The 19,499-nt window shown below is 39.4% G+C and overlaps 1 protein-coding gene and 1 long non-coding RNA gene across 2 annotated transcripts in view; one reads left to right on the top strand and one right to left on the bottom strand.

Moving 5' to 3' along the window:
- Window positions 1-19,499, bottom strand: part of LOC134143063 (uncharacterized) — a 118,965-nt gene that overhangs the window by 62,345 nt on the left and 37,121 nt on the right. The window lies entirely within an intron of this gene.
- PLAU (plasminogen activator, urokinase) lies at window positions 1,075-9,859 on the top strand. Its single transcript, XM_062580015.1, has 11 exons — window positions 1,075-1,104; window positions 2,527-2,638; window positions 3,261-3,315; window positions 3,480-3,584; window positions 4,091-4,256; window positions 4,665-4,762; window positions 4,854-5,043; window positions 5,657-5,802; window positions 6,963-7,103; window positions 7,983-8,131; window positions 8,639-9,859. The coding sequence occupies exons 2-11, from the start codon at window positions 2,579-2,581 to the stop codon at window positions 8,831-8,833; spliced, it is 1,305 nt and encodes a 434-aa protein (XP_062435999.1). The 5' UTR covers window positions 1,075-1,104; window positions 2,527-2,578; the 3' UTR covers window positions 8,834-9,859.

Raw genomic sequence — 19,499 nt, forward strand, 5'->3', positions numbered from 1 at the left:
CTGATGTTCTGCTACAATGTCAAAGCATAATGTGAAAAATCACATTTGACTGGGCTTAGAAAACCAAATATACTTTGCTGGGCCTGCATTCTTAGGTAGTGTGTGTCAGCTGACATCCATGCCCATGTCCACATCTTAGGTAATGACTCCACTTTGCATATTCCTTTGGAAGACAGAAAACATTATTACGGGAAAACCATGAGCAATTTCTCAGGAGCAGAACTGTGCTTCAGAGTGAGGGAGATTTCAGTGGCTTTGAAGAGTAAGAGTTTAGCCCATGCGTGAGTCCGATGCTGTAATAGATTCCATCTGGCGGCCGGTCTCTGCCCTCCAAAAATGCATTCTGGGCTTCTAGCACGCAAGTCTGGCCCATTGCTCTCTCCTAATGGGCTGTGCTTCACCCAAGAAATGATCTTCCTCGTGTATGGGAAAAGTTCTGCTCTAATCCACATCTATGAATCCATTTAACCCTTAGACAATAAGTCTTGTTTTTCTTTCACTACAGATAGTGTAAATATGAATAAAATACAACATCCCTTGTTCATGTCTCTAGGCATGTTTTAATATTAGTCTTTTTTTTTCCCCCAGACGTCACTCACATTTCTCTTTCAATTTTTAAATACGTCTTACGAAATTGCTGCCTATCTCGGTAGATGAAGCAAAGGAAGTCATTAAGGAGATCTAACTTCAAGCGCTGCGTAGCTTGAAGCGACAAAAATGTTTGTTTGCCCCGGCCACACTCTCGTCCCTGCCCCCGCCCCGCTCCGAAACTAAAAAGCATCATTTAAAATTTCCCCCTTGAGTCACCCCCAGTTTTTGTTTGCGCCGAGCGGAGCGCCCAGGCGTTTGCAGTTCGCGGCGCGGGAAGACGGGCGGCGCCGCGGAGCCGAGCCGAGCCGAGCCGAGCCGAGCCGAGCCGAGCCGAGCCGAGCCGAGCCGAGCCGAGCCGGGGGCGCCCCGCTCCGCCCCCGCCCCGCTCCGCCCCGCTCCGCCCCGGCCCGGCCCCGTTCCGCCCCGGCCCGGCCTTTATAGCTCCCGGGCGCCGCCGCCGCCGCAGCAGCTGCTGCCCGGCCCCGCGCTGTGCCGCGTCGAGCCGCCCCGCCGGTAAGTGCCGCCCTTGTGCCGGGCGTCGGTCCGCTGGAGTAACGGCGCCCACTGGCCGCACCTTAAATTAAAGCGAGTCCCGGGTGCGTGCAACGGATGTGTTAGAGTGCCCAGCGCTGTTCTGTGTTCCAGATTTTAGCAGCATACTCTAATTTTGACAAGAAATCAGCTGTACTGCTATTTGTGATGCTAAGGGTTGGGCCTGAGAAAGTAATTATAGTAATGAGTGACAAATTATTTGTAAGCTTGCAAAATATGTAAAAGGAATTATGCTAGCATGATTAGAGGTTGAGAACAATGCATCTACTGCAATATAAGCTTAATTTGAAAAGTGTGCATGTCTGAGTATCTGAGGCATGATTTGCTTGTTTGCATTATGAAATCTACATTGCAAAAGGTGTATCTAGGCCAGGATTTTTGTTTGGATCAGGTCTGCATTTTTTAAATGAATCTACCGATCCTCTCCATTTCCCATGCGTTGGGTCATACCATGGAATAGGCTTAAACTGTATTTCTTTTAAGCAAGCTAAACTGAAAGATGCATTTCAGGTATCAGGGGGCACTCAGTCCATGGGACAAATCCTGAAGCATGTAGTGTAGAGCAGGTTGTCAGTGCCAGTTCTGTTCTGCATGCCCTCTCTGAATTATTGCATTGTATTACTTGCTAATGTAAGTATAACCACAGTTCCTAGGCATCTTCAGTTTCTCTTGTCTTTGAAACTGAGGATACTTTTTTTATAATCCCAAGAAAAAAATAAATTCCCATGACCTACACTGCAAATCCCTTTCTAAAAAGGGGGAGGTAAATTAGTGCTTCATAGCTTTCTCTCCATCACTTTTACAGGTTAGTTTAACTGTTGCTTTTGTGAAGATTGCTATGCATGCTTGGCTACAAGAGGCAGCTGCATATAAAGAAATTAAACAGTATGCTGTTGGCCTTAATACTATAAACAAGTGATGTAACCTCAAGACCAGATTTTCAAGAGTTTGCAGTGGTCAGAGGCACTAAATGAGGTGGCTGGGCCTATGCAAATGCCCAGCATCAACAAGCTCGAGTCAGCAACTATGGAGGTGCTAGGAAGAGAAGGAGCTTCCCTTTTGGATCCTTCTGCCCTAAAAGCACAGCAACTAAAGAAATCTGCTGACTTCTAGGCTAACTGTGTTGGTCTACACTGCAGTAACTACTAGTGTTTGGATTCTTCCAGTTTTCCTGTCTCCTTCATTTGAACAATACAAAATTTGATTGTGTTTATATATGTACAAAACTGGAAATAACAATCAGGTAGTCCACATTGAGTGAGTTCTTAATTTTTCAGTCAGCTGAATTGTGCAACATGTCCTGAAACCAAATGAGCACAGCAGAAACAAGAGCAAGCTGATGTTCCAAGCTACAACATAATATTAAATGCCTCTTACTTTCAGAACCAAAATAAAACAGATAGAAGAGGAACAAAGTGAGAAGTTACTTAACATAATGAAGTTACTCATCATCTGCACAGCAGCTCTGGCCACACTTGTCACACGACTAGATGCTGTAAGTTTTGAAATAAATGGGGCCATCTACTTGGAACCACTTCTGTTTTTTTTTTTTTTTTTTTTCCCTGTATTTTGCCTATAGTTCTGCTTTGGATAACAAATTAACTTTCTGCTGTTAATCTGCTTTTTGCTGCATCTGCATCAGTGTATAGCTGCATATATACTTCTATGAAACATTTTGACCCCTCTGGTTTTGCTTCTGCATTTCTGCTCTATATTAAGTTCAAGCTCAAATGGGGAGGATGTAATGCAGTAGCCCTTATATATTTCTTACTGCAGTTCACATCTGGACACTAAGTACCAGGAACTCAGTGGGGTTTTTATGGAGGCTGAAAACCTGATGCACTGGCCCAGTTTGGTTTGGGATTTTTGTTTTTAGGGTTGTTTGTTATGCTCAGATAGACTTCTACCTCATATTTACAAGGACACTCTGCAGAGCAGGTTCAGCTGGTAACCATATAAACATAATTTTAAACTGTTGAATAGGAAAGTATGCAACAGGGAATAGAGCTTGGGCTCATAATATCAGGCATTGCAGAGTTGTACAAAAATTAGCAGATAATATAACCACATAAAATAAACTGCTTCCTTAAGTAATTTTTATGCCTTTTTTTCTTCAGGCTTACAGTAAGAAGCACTACAAGCTACCACATAAATATGGACCAGAATACAAGGGTAAGTATCTGCTAGTTCTACTTCAATCTAAAACCAGTTTGTTAACCTGCAGTTAGCACACTCATACAAGAGGGAAGACTCTTAATGATACTTATTTTGCAGCTACATTTTACAATACTCTCTTTAAAGTTTTAACTCTGATTACTGGTGTCTCTCACTTGCAGATTGCAATTGTTTAAATGGAGGAACCTGCATTACCTACTACCTCTTCAGCCGAATTAATCGCTGCCTATGCCCAGAAGGGTACAGTGGAATTCACTGTGAAATTGGTAGAGTATCTTTTCCTACTTAATACTAACATACTTTATTGAAAAAGATATCAAAGATGAAAAGCAAATCAGGTATGTGAAGTGACAATTGAAAGTACTACAGATAAAAGTAAAACTGGATATTCTTTAGCACTCTATACTGATAGATTAGGCAAAAGAAATAGGTTATTGGAGCTAAGTCATGATCTCTGAAATCTTCTTGTCCCTATCTCTTCACTAACGTTTCAGTTTGTAAAATACGATGAATTTGTTTGGGTGTATCCAGAGGTGCATGAAGAACTGATTAAATAGTGATGTATACTGAAATTGTTAAACAAACAATACCTACGCTTTAAAACATACTTGGTGCAGAATACTCACATAAATTTAATAAGAATATATAAAATAACTAGTCCAGATCCTGCATTACACTTGGAAACAAATGATGCACATGGATCCATATAGTTAGCTCTTTCAGAACAACTATATAATCAACTATGTCATGCTAACTTAAGTTTATTTTGCAGACACTGACAGCAAATGTTATATGGAGAATGGTGAGGACTACAGAGGAACTGCAACAGAAAAGGAATGTCTGCCATGGGACCTCCCCTCAGTCATCAGGAGGGATAGATACCACGCTGACTTGGAGAGTGCCTTGCAGCTTGGACTGGGCAAACACAATTACTGCAGGTAAGATAATGTATCGCTTTTCCTGTGGTCATTTTTTTTTTTCACATTTTCAGAAGTGCCTCTAGTGATGGTACATGATTAAAGTAGTACTACAGTTTTTCCAGAGATGAATCTCAATTTTTTTGAAATATTTGAAACTTCGCTCTCGGTGTCCACAGTTCTTGTTCTTCACTGAAGCCAATGGTACTGCAAAATTCCCAGGATGCCACAGTAATGGTTCTACAAGAAGTACTAGCTATACAAAATGAACTGCCAGTTCTGTGATCAAACATGTGTTGCCTTGTAGATTAATTTCTTTGGCGTATCTTGCGATCTTTATCCTTTTCAGAACAGTTAGAACTTTAAGATACTAGTATTTACAAACACTGTTTATAGTGGGGGAGAAAAAATGCTTCCTTTATCTTCCAGAAACCCCAATGGAAGGAGCAGGCCCTGGTGTTACACCAAAAAGAGGTTCAGCATTCAAGAAACACCTTGCAATATACAGAAGTGTCGTGCAGAAAGTGGTAAGTTACCTAGTTTTCTAGAAAACCTATTTCAGACCATGGTTGGTATTGCCTATTGTAAGCACATCTCAATTTTTTTTTCCTTTCACAGAGCCCACCTGTGGTCAAAGGAGCTTCAGCAAGTACTTCAAGATTGTTAGTGGAAGCCAGGCAGAGGTTGAGTCTCAGCCTTGGATAGCTGGCATCTTCCAAAACATAAAGGGCACTGACCATTTTTTGTGTGGTGGCAGCCTCATTGACCCTTGCTGGGTGCTTACAGCAGCACACTGTTTCCATGCTCAGTAAGTTCTAGTACTTCATAGCTCTGCATTGGCCCTATTATCAGCTTCTGTCAACTGATTTCTTTGATAATGCCCACTGCGCTAAGCTAAACAGTCTTTATCCTACTGGGACTATCTTTTGATTCTTCAAAACATGAAGAATAGCTGTGATCATTAAGCTTTTGAGAGCCTAACTTTAGCAAAATGAGCTAGGAAAAAAATGCAAAGACTTTGTATAGATATTTTTAATTTTGTGAAATTGGAACCAGGGTTTCATTCTCTTAACTATTCAAATTTAAAAGCTGTATTGAAAGGTGATGAGCTGTTAAGAAAAATACATCTAGTAATATCTTGTGGAAAACTAACTCTCCTAGATGAAAACATCATTGCTGATGCCTGGCACTAGCAGCAGCCAGGTAGATCTGCAGCTCAATATCTGAACATTTAGTCCCCCCCCCCCCTTTTTTTTAATGGCAAATCAGGAGTCTAGAACACTGGATCATCTTTCAAAGCTCTAAATAGCTAATTTTTGCTTTTTTTTTTTTGTGAGTATTGAGCACAAAACAGAAGTCAAAGGTCCTTGACCTTGCTCTTGAAAAATCAAGTCTTCATGAATCTCTCAACTTTCACTCAGGTTAAAAGACAAATTGGCCTACAAAGTCTTCCTTGGAAAGTCCATACTGAATGCTACTGATAATAAAGAGCAAGTGTTCATGGTGGATGACATCATCTCTCATCCTGACTTTACAGATGAAACGGGTGGCAATGAGAATGATATTGGTAAGTGTCACCTTAATCATGTAACCTTCATAACCATCCTCAGGACTTTAAGGCTGTTAAGGTACATGTTAAGGTGTACTTCCACTAGAGTAACTAGAACCAAAGAGAAGATGAAGAGAACAGGAGCCAGCTGCTTCTGAGACCTAAGTTTATAGTGAGCAATACTTTTTCCACTTAAGTAAAGGTGGTTTGTGGCACATCTCAGATGCAAAGTTCCATGCATTACCTGGTGCAGTCAGCTATAAGCCTGTCTTACTGCTGGACCTGCACAAGACACAGCTCTTGAATAAGCACCGGTGGCAGCACCCCATTCTTACCATCCTCCCAAGTGGAGGGGGCTGGCTATCAGCAGGAAGGCATGCGTACCAGCTCTGGGCATTCAGAATGGGGCAGGAATTCCTGTCGGCTCTGTCAGAAGCTCAGTATGCCCAGAACTCTGCTGTGGGGCAGAGATGTCACGACTATCTCCGCAGAGTACACACTGTGTATGTATAGTAAATCAAGACACAGCACGTGCACCATAGGTTTCCCCATATGTTAGGGGAATGACCTACCAGATACATGAGGTTAAGGTTACCTTGAATTAATCCTTTAAATATAGCTTGCACAAGCCCTTCCTTAAACCCATAAAATCACAGAGAGAGGGGTTTTATAACTTAAATAGATTTGTCACTTTTGCACATATTTTACCACCCCTTCCACATCCCTGCCATCTAGGGGGAGAAAAAGACTCAAATAGTTCCTTAAGCCTGACTGGTGAGTGGTATAGTAGAAACTGCCCTCCCTTTAGCAGGGCACTAGCGGCTACCCTTCACAGCCAGTCAGGAAATTGAGGTCTTGGAATGGTAAGAGGTGGTTGAAAATCTCTTTTGAGAGAAATCTTCTCCTAGTTGTTTCCCCTTGCTATCCCTCCAGGAAGGAAGTTCAAGTTCCAGTGTTTGCCCACTTCAGTATTTGGGGGGGGGGGGGAGGGAGGGAGAGAAATTAGCTTTCACAGTAATAATGACTAGTGTCATTCATTAAATGATGAGGGAAACCAGATGTAACTGAACTAGACATCATGATCACTGTATGACAAGCTTCCATTTTCAAAGAAGTCAAGAGGGAAAAACTTGCTTTACAAATCTAACTGTAATCTGCTCTGACCTTTTTTTCCTTAGCTTTGATAAGAATAAAGACAGCTTCTGGACAGTGTGCAGTAGAAACCAAATATGTCAGAACAGTCTGCTTGCCAGAGAAGAACCTTCACCTACCAGACAATACCCAGTGTGAAATTTCTGGTTATGGAAAACAGGATTTCTGTAAGTGAATGATTTCTCTTACCAAAGCTGTACTCAAGTAACCTGGAAACCTCTTATATTTGAAATACAACAAGGAAAACTCTTAAGCATTACTCTGTCTAGTGTATAAAGCCTCTATCTTAGAGGTGAAAAACTTGACCAAAGCTGTGTCAGATCAGATCTTTACAGATTTCAGTAAAAGTGTGGGGGTCTTCCCCCCCCCCCTTTTGAAAGATTAAAAATCAAGTGTACCTCAGGAATGGCATACTGAAGCCATATGGTTCATAATATGTAATAAGCATAGCACATTGCTCTAAAAGTGTCCAGTTTTACCTCTAAAAGTAAGAAATAAGTCTTCATACTAGTGTACTAATGCAATGCCTTATGTTCTGTGGTCTTCCTCCCCTCAAATGCATCAAGATGACCTTACAACACTTAGTATTGCTTATAGCAGCTCTTAAAAGTCACAGCTGCATTTGTGACTGTGAATACCAATAACAACCAAACTCCTCCCTTCTCCCCCCTTCCCTCCCCCCCCCCCCCAAAAAAAAAAGTGAGGAGAAGAACTGAAAGCTATGTTAAAGTTTTAAGCAAGGATTGTGTCTGTACAGAACTTAGCTCCAAAAACTATCAAATCTTTCTCTCTAAAAATTAGATAAACTTTATAGTATGCATTTGGAACACTTGGTTTTCACTTTTAATGAGTAAGTCTTAAAGTAAAACAGTGCTAGATAAACTGGAAATACAAGCCTCAAAACAGAACAATTACAGTCATGTTAGTTTCTTCTATCAGAATTAGCTTGTGGGTTTCTTTTTTTTTTTAAGAATGTTTGTTTTCTTCCCCCCCCCCCCCCCCCCCCCGGAGTATGAAAATGGTCTAAATAGCTATTTTGTTTGCAGATGACATCTTCTATGCTCAAAGACTGATGTCTGCCAACGTGAACTTAATATCACAGAGAAAATGCACACATGAATACTATGACAATATCAGAGTTACTGACAACATGGTCTGTGCTGGAGACTCCACATGGAAAACTGATGCATGCAAGGTGAAAACTGGGTTTTTTATTTTGTAAAACTGTCTTAGATCATATTTTTGACCTTAGTCTCTACACTTCACTGATCAACTGTTTGGTATCTTACAATTTTGCTAGCCAGAAGACTCTTTATTTAAAAGGAATTCAGTACCACCACTGGGCAGGGTGGCAACTAATTCCAGTTCTGTGACACAGAACTGAGCAGGTTGGCTTTGACCTTCTGTAACTAACCTAATACCTGTGATTATAACCATAGTGCAGAGCACTATGTACAAGGTGACTATTCCCTCCGTGCCCAGCTAGGGTGGCTTGGAGAATGTCTTACCTTAGAGACTATGTTCTAATTGCAGCAAACTGCTGAGCATTCTGTGCTACCTATGCAGTGTCCTCAAAAAGTGAACCTTAACTCACAGGTGTTTGTTACTTCTCTTTGTTTTAGAAAAGTAACAGTCATAGGGAGCCTATGATAAAGGCTTCATCTGCAGAAAACAGGCTAATGTATCTTCTTTCTATGGTCAGGGGGACTCCGGTGGCCCCATGGTCTGTGAGCACAATGGCAGGATGATGCTTTACGGGATTGTCAGCTGGGGAGATGGCTGTGCGAAGAAAAACAAGCCTGGCGTCTACACCAGAGTCACTCGATACCTTAGCTGGATTGAGTCCAACATGAATGCAGTACATACCAAAAGTCGTCCTCTCCCTGACCGCAAATGACCTTTTCTGCACGCATGGAGTTGAAGTACTAGCACCAGAAGAATGGGATTAAGCCTGTACTTGTGCCAGGACACTGAAGTCCTGTATGTCACTGAAGCTGAGTCATGTATGTTCCTCACTAGAGGCATTTAATTACAAATGCTCATGTCGTCTGCTGCTCATATCAGTGTTTCTGATGCACAGACAGTGACATATTTCTCTACTCTAAATTACCTGAAAACCACTCCATGGGAAACTGAAAATATTTAACATTTAAATGAGTATTCCCATGTATGATACAATACATATCAGGTTATCTGCCTGCTTCATTTATGAACCAGTGTGTGGTCCAGAAGTATTGGTACAGTTAATTTATTTAACTCAAGTGTACACTTTGTACATAGACTGTGTTTAAAAAAAGAACTCGTCTTTCCTCTCATCATATTGAAGAAGGCCAGCACTGAAGTAGGCCAGCACTGAAGTCCTAGAAACCTAATCTGTTTAAACTAGTATGGCAGAGGCAATCAAGCTTTGTTGCACCTGAAAGCGAAGGAAATAGCAACAGCATTAGCTATTGCTAATGCACAAAGGAGGACTAAAATCTAGCCTGGAGCAATAGTTGTCATATGAGGTTCAATCCTGTAGTCCCAACATATATTTAAGGTCTTAGAGATGGCAATAGTAGCTGTGTCAGCATAAAAACCTCTTAAGGCACTCTACTCATCTACTTAAGGACTGTGATGCAAGGTACCAGACTCTATATTTTTTGACTGGACTTCCAGGTCACATCTGAAGATATCTGGGTCCCCTTTAAACTCTGATCCTACTGCCTTTCTAATGTATGTATGCACCTAGAAGAGGATCTAAGTACTCAAAGGCTTTTGGTAGCTTCTGATCAATCAATACCTATTGAATGCTGCAGATAGTAAATGTCAAACTATTGTCTATTCATAACTGATATTGTAGGGAAGCTACTTCTTTCTCTAAGACTGATATGCTGGTTTTATTTTTTTAAACTTGTCTTTGTTTAATAGATTGTATGAGGGCTGGAACCTCAAGTTTTATTTAATTATTTTTACTATGTTTAACTTATTGTTTGTATTATGAATATTAAACTATCATTAAAACTTTTCTTACATGGATTTTTGTTTTACAGAACTTAATGCTCATTCCCTTTTTCAAAGCATGGTCTTCTACTTCCAGTAAGCTCAGGCTTAGAGCAAACAGCAGCTTGACTTTCTTCTCTTTATCAAGAAAGGGGGGCAGAAAAGGAGCTAATTACATTCTTGAATTTCCTCTTTACTAAAGCATTGGAGAAATGAGTGTCTTCTCCGGGCAGGAGTATGAGAGGACTATATGTCTACTAGTAAGTCATGCAGTGTAAAATGAATGATTAGTACCAGGGATAAAGTATCCACATCAACTGGCTGTGTTTCAGGGCTCTTGCCTAGTTCTGGGGACTTAGTATGCTGTGCTCTACCTTGCATGTTGAGTGAGCACAAATTCCCCTTTAGCTCCATTGCTATTCTGCAATGATATCCTTTTTTTTGGGGGGGGGGGGGGGGCGGGGAAGGGGAAGAATTCATTTCAGAAGTTCATCCGTAACTAAAATACTACTGCAGGTGTAAGAATGCAATATATTCCCTTTGTCAGAGTTGCAGCTATGTCATGGGAAGGTGCTAAAGGGAAGTTGTAGTTTTGGCTTTCCTTAGTATTTCTTTGTGAGCAGTAATTTTGGAAAATAAATATATTAAAATGTGAATTCAAGTACTTCTAAGCATTACATTAGGTAGTGAAACTTATGCCTCAACAACAAATTTACTGCGGACTTATTTACACTTCATTTTGCTGTCAGTTCTTAAAGTGTAGCTAAAACAGAATCCAGAGTAGAGAGCACTTAGAACAAAGAAACACTTGAAGCCAATTGCATTTCCAGTTCTGGATAAATGTTAAAATTCTAAGCACAAACTAAATGCTCACTGAATATATATATGTGAAAATACACATATTCCATTGCTTGGACAGGCCCCCCAAAGCAGAAAACATTCTCAAGGTCTTCTCTGTTGGGTGGTTGAGGGAACACAGGCTTTTTTCCACTGCTTTGACATCCTAAAGGGCATGCTCTGAGCCTGCTTTGGCTCTTCTTCTTTTTTTTTTTTTTTTTTTTTTTTTTTTAAGGGAACTATAATACATAGAATTATTCCAACTGAAGAGAACTGAATGAGATGTTTTCAAGCCACCTTAAAAATAATATATAATCTATAGAGAGTGTTTGTATCAAATTTACAGAAAACAATTTGTGTTATAGCTTTAAGATGCAATGTACTTGGGTGATTTTTGTAAATGTGAAAGCAAAAGATCTGCATGTATCATAACAATATCCTGTCAAAACATTTAGCACCAGAAAAATGATTTCTCACACTGAAATGACCAGGATGCAACAAATTAGTGGGCTATTTAGCAGGCTAATTTCTGAAATAAGGAGTCCTGTTCATCCTACTCAAATGACATATAGACAGCAAGACTCTCATACTTATTGGTCAAAGGATGGCAGATCAGCCTGCCATTTTTAGCCTATTTTTTAAAAAGTTAGTACCCACATGTTTTGTTGCTTACTCATCCCCTTTCACAAATATGGCATTTGGGTAGCACTAGGGTCAAATTACAGGACCTCTAGCACAATCAAATTGATTTTTGTAATTAGATCGTATTAACATTTATTTGCTTTTATAAATTACAGTTCATTTAAAAATTCAGTAAAAACTCTCAAATGTATATGTCTAATGCATATTCTTTACGAAGTTCTCATATGAAACCTTTTGGTTTCAGTCACTAGCTGCTTAATGAAGACTGATTACAGATTTCAGAAACATTTTGGAAGGCTTCAGCAAGAAATTAATTGTGACTTAAGACTGGTGCTCTGACTTTAAAGGAGCAGTATTTGGGAATGAATTGAATCTTTCTAATAATATTAATAATTATTAGATAATAGATATTAGATAATAATATGGGGTTTTTGCCATGTTACAGAAATCAAAAAATATAAACAAGCCTCTGAAAAGGGCAAACTTATTTTTCCATATTATTCTCTTTGATCAAATAGAGGTGGACAGATAAAACTCATCAATATACTTATTGATGGCTTCCTTTCATAGCAAAACACCCGTGAATTCGGAGTTGTCCAGGTGCAAATTCCACCATAGCAATCCTTCCAAAAACTAAGGGAACATGCATCAGCTAAATTCCCTGTCTCCAAGAAGCACATCACCATTTGTGAGAAGTATGCTATGTCTTGTAGTTTATTTTAGCTTGGGTGCGCGAAGCTTGCATATTTCTGATGGAATGACAGGAATAACAACCTTAACGAAGGGAAGTCTTGTCCTTAAGACTCAAGCCTGACGCACGTAACATCTGGATTACTTCCAGCTCTGTTATTATTAAATCACAATGTCTTTATACTTCAATTTCCCATCTGTAAAATGGGTGGGACAGTATTTCCTCTCTCCCACAGATCTGTCTTGGTCTGGTTTCTCTGGGGGAGGGACAGCTGACAACTGCGCGAATGCCCTGTGATTAACATGCTGAGATCCCAGTCTCACCCAGGGACAGAAAGCATTGCTTAAACACAGAATGATTAGTGACACTATTGAGAACTCTTTGGCAATACAGTTTGTGTTTGGGATTGGCAAGCAGAAATTAGTAGAGGTTACCACTTTGTGTGTGGTATGGTTATTTGGTGAAAGCATGTTGTTTCTGGATTGCTGGTTAGTGTTCCTACAGGGACTTAAAATTGCACATTTTTCTGGAGAACCGGTTAGCGATATACTATGAGAGATTCCAAGATCAGAGACTGTCCAACATGAGAAAGAAGGTGTCTCATCAGTTATTATCTAGGTAGTAACGGACAGGACAACCTGACCAGTGTTGGCAGATTGTACTTTGGGCACAGAGTAAACCATAATAATACAAATAAGTAGATAAATATTTATTTTATTTTAGTCATGTCCTTTGGGATGCTACGGATTTATCACTTCAGTATTTGTTCATTTAAATATTTATCAAAGTATTAAATCCATCAGATTTGCAACAGGTGGAGAACATACACATATCATCAGGGCCATTGTGTGTTAGTGCCATTGTAATCAGCTGCATACCTCTCATTGACTTCTGTGGGCTTTTTCTACGAATAAAGTCAAATCAATACAATGTACGTTTCAATTTACTCCCATCATTATGAATATAGATAAGAATGAAGAAGTTTTGCATTTAAGTCTCCTTCATCCTGAAATTTAGGATGCTTTGCTAAAGTATGAATAAAGACAGGGACTCGAGAGCTGAGGAAATTTAAATGTAGTTTTGAGTTCTGCACTCCCAGTCCAAAGCCTCAGTATTTTTAACGCTCTGATTGCTCCTTATGTGTGCAGTATCTTTTATTCCTTAGCTAACGTTAGATAAACTGCCTGAACCAACATGAAATCTTTAAACGCACATATACTGTGTATACCTCTCTGCCTTGACTGCTATAATACATCATACACTCTCTTTTAATGTTCTGTGTATGACTTTACCCTAAAACCATGTTATCATCTGGCAGGCTAGTTATTAGAGCCTAGGGGAAAGGAAGGGCAGAAGATGAGAGCACATTTCTTGCAAAACTTTCTCTTCCTGCAACAGAATACAAAGGACATATTTTCTTTCTTTCCCTCCTCACAGAGGGCGAGCACAGGATGATCCAGGCTGTGGGGCTGAGGAAGAGGGGCAGAACCAGCCTGGAGAGCTCTGTGTGGAGACTGCATGGAGTGTGGCAAAGAGCACTGTAGACCGTCAACAGAAATCCTAGGGAGAGGACACACATTGCTGAGGGGCTGGCCGGACTCTGTATGCATTCTGCATTCTTCCCATGCAGAAATGCTAGTTTGGCTCTGAATACACTATCCCGAATACCAGAAACAACACAGACAAGTTAGCATAGGATAATTATTCCTGCTGAGAAGTGGTACTGCATTGTTTTACTCAAAGGTTTCCTTATTTTAACAAATATAATTAACATTATTTTTCCCGTTGTTACGGTGTTGCCATCCTTCCCCTCTCCAACAAGCCTCACTGCAGACTGCAATACAATTTGGAACTAGATTATACTTCAGGTTTGGATCTCAGTAATGTCTCCCTATAGTAGTCCAAATCCAGACAGCCCTGGGTGGGCCTGTTTCTGTTTTCCTGTAGCTTTCCTGGAAGGTACATCAGGATAGTGAAGCACATCTCACACTGAAGTACAAGATTCACTTTCTATCATTCTACATATAACATACATCAACACATGTTTCTTAATATTCTCCACATCACATTTTATAGTAGAGTGGTAAAGCCAACTCACAGTCAAGCAGGATGTTAACATGACTTAAAAAAATCATCATCCCCATTACAGATTGGTAAAGTAAAACCGGGCTAACGATAATGACAGATACATCACTGGCAAAACTTGCTTTGAAAAATGGGGTGATATTTAACAATTACTATCAGGACTGCTACCCCATCACTTCCTGGGATGCCATGATCTTTTTGTAACACCTTCATTATCCTAATCCTAAAAGGCATCACAAGCAGACACTGCCACCTCCACCAGCGCAACCTTGAATGCTTATGATGCCAGCCATTGAAACTCCTTTACTAATGCATTATCTTTTATCCCACCGTATCGCTTTTTCTCACTGCTTTAGGGTGCTGAGGGACAGACACTTAATCCCAGGTTTTAAATCATTTTCAAAAAAGAGTCAGATGGGCACATAGCCAAAAGGAGCAAAGCAAAACTGTTTTAAAAGCCCTCATTAAAGAAGTTATAAGATATGTCAAAGACTTCCTTTCTGTGTTTTCAGTATCAGACCAGTAAAGGGTAACTTGTTATTGCATAAGGTGTAAATCTGCTTAGTACCTCCACACAGTACAACTTTAAAGAACAGTGAAATATACCTAATGCTATGCCACAAATGTTTTTTTATATCAACACAAGAGTATCTCAGGATCTTGGCAGAGGCTTAATCTTTACAGAGCCTCTATTACAGGCAGTGCTGCCATGCAAGTTGCCCTCCAAACCACTGCTCAGGGAGTTTTAAGAGACTCACAGGAAGATGCAACCTCCTTCCAGGGCACTACCACCCTCCTGGTTTGCTTTTTGTAGTCACAATACAACAAGCCTATGAATTTTCAACCTAATTGCAGACTCTCAGAGGCCCAAAAGATATCTAAAAGATTTAGCATCTGATGCTTGTCAGGTCATGTGCTGCAGAATTCCTAATATATGATGAGGAAGGAAAAACTGTATCAAATATCAGACATTCTTCTTCTGCCCTCCCCAGTCAGTGTCATTAAATACATATAACTTCTTTTCCTTTAAACCCCTTCCATAGGGGTTTAAAGGACATCTGGTAGATACTGACACACATTTAGGAGTTTGTAGGACAAATCCTGATACCATATTTTTACTCTTCAATATCTTTCCTTGATTTCAGATATGTGGCAGGCAATGGAAAGCAGCAGATATGGGCATCGGCCAAACAACGGAAGAGATCAAGTTCTCCTAAACCTTAGGAGCATGACAAAGAAGAATTCAAGTCTCTACTTCTCTTTAATACTTCCACAGAAGAAACATATTAAGCAAAGAGCATAAAACAGTGTCGGATGTGTCCAAGACACAGGAAGCTAGTTTAACCTGTCAACTCTTAAAAGGAAGTGATGCATTCTGAATGGACAAACCACTTTGCCTTATATAGTTCAGGCTTCTTTAATGGAGGTAGAACTAAAATGTGACTCAAAGCACTTAAAAATAAATTGGATTTTAAATAAACCAAATGCTTGTGAAACACGATACACAGTCAACTATTTGTTGCACATATCACACCACTTCCATGTAGAATTGCAAGAGTCAAAGGATTTTGTTTGTGTATATTGAAACCTGAACTAATAAAGAGAATTATGACTATCTGATCCCCAGGCCCTAGCCTCACTTCTGACTTAACCAGAGTGCCTGCTTTAGGCTTATCTATGAAATGAGAAGCAAGCATTTGCACAGCCATCAACCTTGTAATGTGATGTTTTAGATAGTTCCATCTCAAGTCAAAGTGAAAAAAGCAAGCAACATATTTGGAATAATGCGTATTCATTAATGAGCAAACTTACACTGAAACTTGATCTGGCACACATTCTAAGTAGAACTTGGGTTACGTCGTTTAATCTTCCAACAAGTGAAAGAAGTGAAACTTTAAGAAGTGAAAATATAGGAAATTTATGGAAGAAGTATTACGTGCTCACTTGCTCTCGTGAACAGCAAAATAAGATGTATGCTCAGAAGTCAAGTATGAATATACAGGCAGATCTATGAGAGCAGGATGCTCCAGCTCCTGTGTCTCATTCTGCAGCCAACCAGCTGACCCATTTAGACTTAGGCTGCATATATCTGGTAGAACACAGTAATTATATTTGAAGCTGGAGGGCCTGCAAGTATTCCAGGGTAGAAAACAGAATCCAAAGTGACCTTAGCAAACTGGAGTTGCCCGAAATGCACAAGATGCAAATTAATAAAGACAAACATAGGAATAATCACATGCACAGATACCAGATGAGTAATGACTGATGCATAAGCAGATCCAGAAGGCAAAGCAGACCACAAGCTGGACGTAAGTCAACAGTATTGCAGTGCTAAAACCCCCAAGCATCATACTGGCACATACAACAGAGCACTGTAAACCCAGGGTCTAGGCGGACACTCAGCTATGTCTTGCTTTGGGCATCATTCTTCTTGATAAGAACACAACAAAACTGATCAACAATCTGGAACATGATTTAGAGAAAAGACTGACAGTATCTGCTTTATTTTATGGAAGAAGGAAAATTCAAAAGGGAGATTTTCTTCAAAGGGGTAGAAGGTTGTGGTAGAGAAAGGAATAAACTGTGTCCATGGAAGACAGAATGAGAAGAAATGAGCTTAACTGAAGGAAGGAAAACTGAATCCAGCTGTTATGAAAACTTTTATACTGGTAAGAGCAGTGAAGCACTGAAATAAATGTCACTGAGTGGAGGTGAATCTCCTCCATTGGAGTTTTTAAACAATTCAGACAGAGATCAATCAGTAGATAATACTTTGGGATCTTGGAACAAAACTGGAAGAGATTTTAAAAAATCATCTAATTTCAGCTTCCATGTTCTACTCAGAAATAAATAAGAATGCTCAGTGACTGAAATAACCACATGAAAGTACAGATACCACAAAGAAATTTAGAAATAGTATTACACAACTGTGGATTTAATTGTCTTTTTAAAAGTGATAAAAAAAAGGCTCCGGTGACAGGAAAACATCTGGATTTATGAATTAATCATTACAGGCAAACCTCTTAATGGTAAATTTATAACAGTAAAAAGTGAAGAGCAAAGTCTTCTGTGACTCTTGACAGAATAATATGCTGAACAGAATTGGAATGAACTTAATTGCTTCCACCTCCCATTGTGCAAAATATTTTCAATGTATTACATGTGTAACTGGCAAGAGAGTCCAATAAATATCCCCCGCGGGACAATGGGAACATTATTACTCTACTGAATAACTGGAAAGAGTTTTGAACATAATGCTATGATGTGGCATCATAAGCATGAATTACCTCAGTAAGTTTCAAGCTGCAGGCCTCTGGGTGTGATGTAATCTTCCAAAGAAACATCATAAGTAGGCAATCAGGAAAGAAGACAAATATTACGGGCAACCACCAGATGTTGTGAGGCCCAACCTTATACATTTCAGGATCTGACACCTGTTGGATGACATAGTGTAATTCCAGAAAAACATGATGGACGTATTTACAATTAAATATATCCACAGGTTGTCTCATCATTTGTTAGAAATGAAGCAAAAGTGTCTATGCTTGTCACAGCTCAGATTTGCCAAGCTCAACATATTTGTGACTTCAGCAGCAGTACTTCAGAAGTACCACTTACTAGTTCTTCTTTGTGGCACAAAACACCCTGGCCACCAGCAACAAGGAAAACAGGGCAACATACTTCTGTCGCTTCTGGGAAGTTTAGCAGGTATGCACTTTCCTCAGACTTCCTGACCTAGGGCTTATCCTAACCTATTGGTAACCCACAGAACTTCTCAGAGGCCCTGTCTGTTCCAAAAGCCTAAGTGAATATTTTAGCCCAAGTAAAAACAAATTTTCCCCAAATGACAACAAATCAGAGCATCACTACAGCTGTTGAAATTGCAGCTGTTCCATGATCACAGCATGAACTTGGAATTACTACAACACATCAGGATATTTGGTAGAAAAATTTTAAATGCTGTTCCAACTCCTTCACCCTCAAATGCATCTGTGAAGTCTGATACATTGCAAATTGACACAATTGGTTACCTTTTTAATTTTTAAACACACTCCCATGCTATATTAATAGCAGTTCCATTCACATGAAAAACTGCTTTGCAGGTACCCTCGAGCCTCTCAGTAGTAGACATGACACTAGACATGGAAAAATCTTTCAATTACTGAAAATTATTTATATTAATTTCACAAGATACTAAACTCCCCTAAGCTAGCAAGTCAAATAGCAAATGTTGCTATAATAATGTATTAAATGACTAGCGAGTTAAAACAAACAACTGATGACAAATTCTTGGGCCAGAATTAGAATTCTTACCTGAAAACCAAAACAAGGACAGAGAAATGGAAAGGGGCTTTATCCTAGTGACACACACTAACTCTCAAATGCTTCCATGTACATTTTTATTTTCACCAAGAAAATTATTTTAATATGATCAAGTCATTTTCTTTGGGGAAAAAAAGTATAGGCTTTTCAGGAAATCATAAGCATGACTTAAAGATAGAAATTTAATAAAAGACTACATATGGACTGTTTGTATGAGAAATAGTGAGTATTGGGAGATTCAGGAGAATTCACATGCTCTGTTCTGGAGCCTTGCATTTGAAAATAGTTTCACCTTCTCTACACAAATTCTACTTCTTTGCATTCCTTAACATTTTCTGAAAATTATTCTGTCTATTCCTTTTTGAAACACAGCAGTGAAAAGAATGAATAAAATAAAAGTCCATGTAAAAAGGGGTTGCATAAATTGCACACAGTTGATAAATATGGACCGTGTTAAGGCTGACCTACAAATTAATGTCAATTCTATATGTAAAGACTTTCATGAATTTACTGAAAACTAAATATGTAGCAAAGTAACTGATACTCAGAAGAATAATGTTAAATTTTTAATGGAACTGCGTACTAACTGAACTGTATACTAACTGAATTAACCTTACCTTTCAAGGTAACAGAAACATAACTTTGAAGGAAGATGTACAACATATTTCCTAAGAAGTTTCCTAACACCCTCCTCCAGTCCACTCCCAAACTTAACCCTTATTTCTCTTGCAGTTTTCCACATTTGCACCCAAGAAACAGGGAAAGTCTAAGGAAATTTGTTGCCATCAGAAATCCCCTTCCTTGACACACTGATGTCAACAGCAAGTGCTTGGCAATAATGTAACATAGATGAGTGACTGAGAAGGTCCATGAGAGGAAAAAAGCCACAGAGTTAGGCAGGGGTAGTAGAGATTTTCAACCAGACTGGGCATAATTAATGTCCAAGTGTTACAGATTCTTTTAAGAGTGGATGTCTTCAATTCTATTTGTTTCTTGGACCATC

The sequence above is a fragment of the Rhea pennata genome, chromosome 7, assembly GCF_028389875.1.
Source record: "Rhea pennata isolate bPtePen1 chromosome 7, bPtePen1.pri, whole genome shotgun sequence".
Classification (NCBI taxonomy): Eukaryota; Metazoa; Chordata; class Aves; order Rheiformes; family Rheidae; genus Rhea; species Rhea pennata.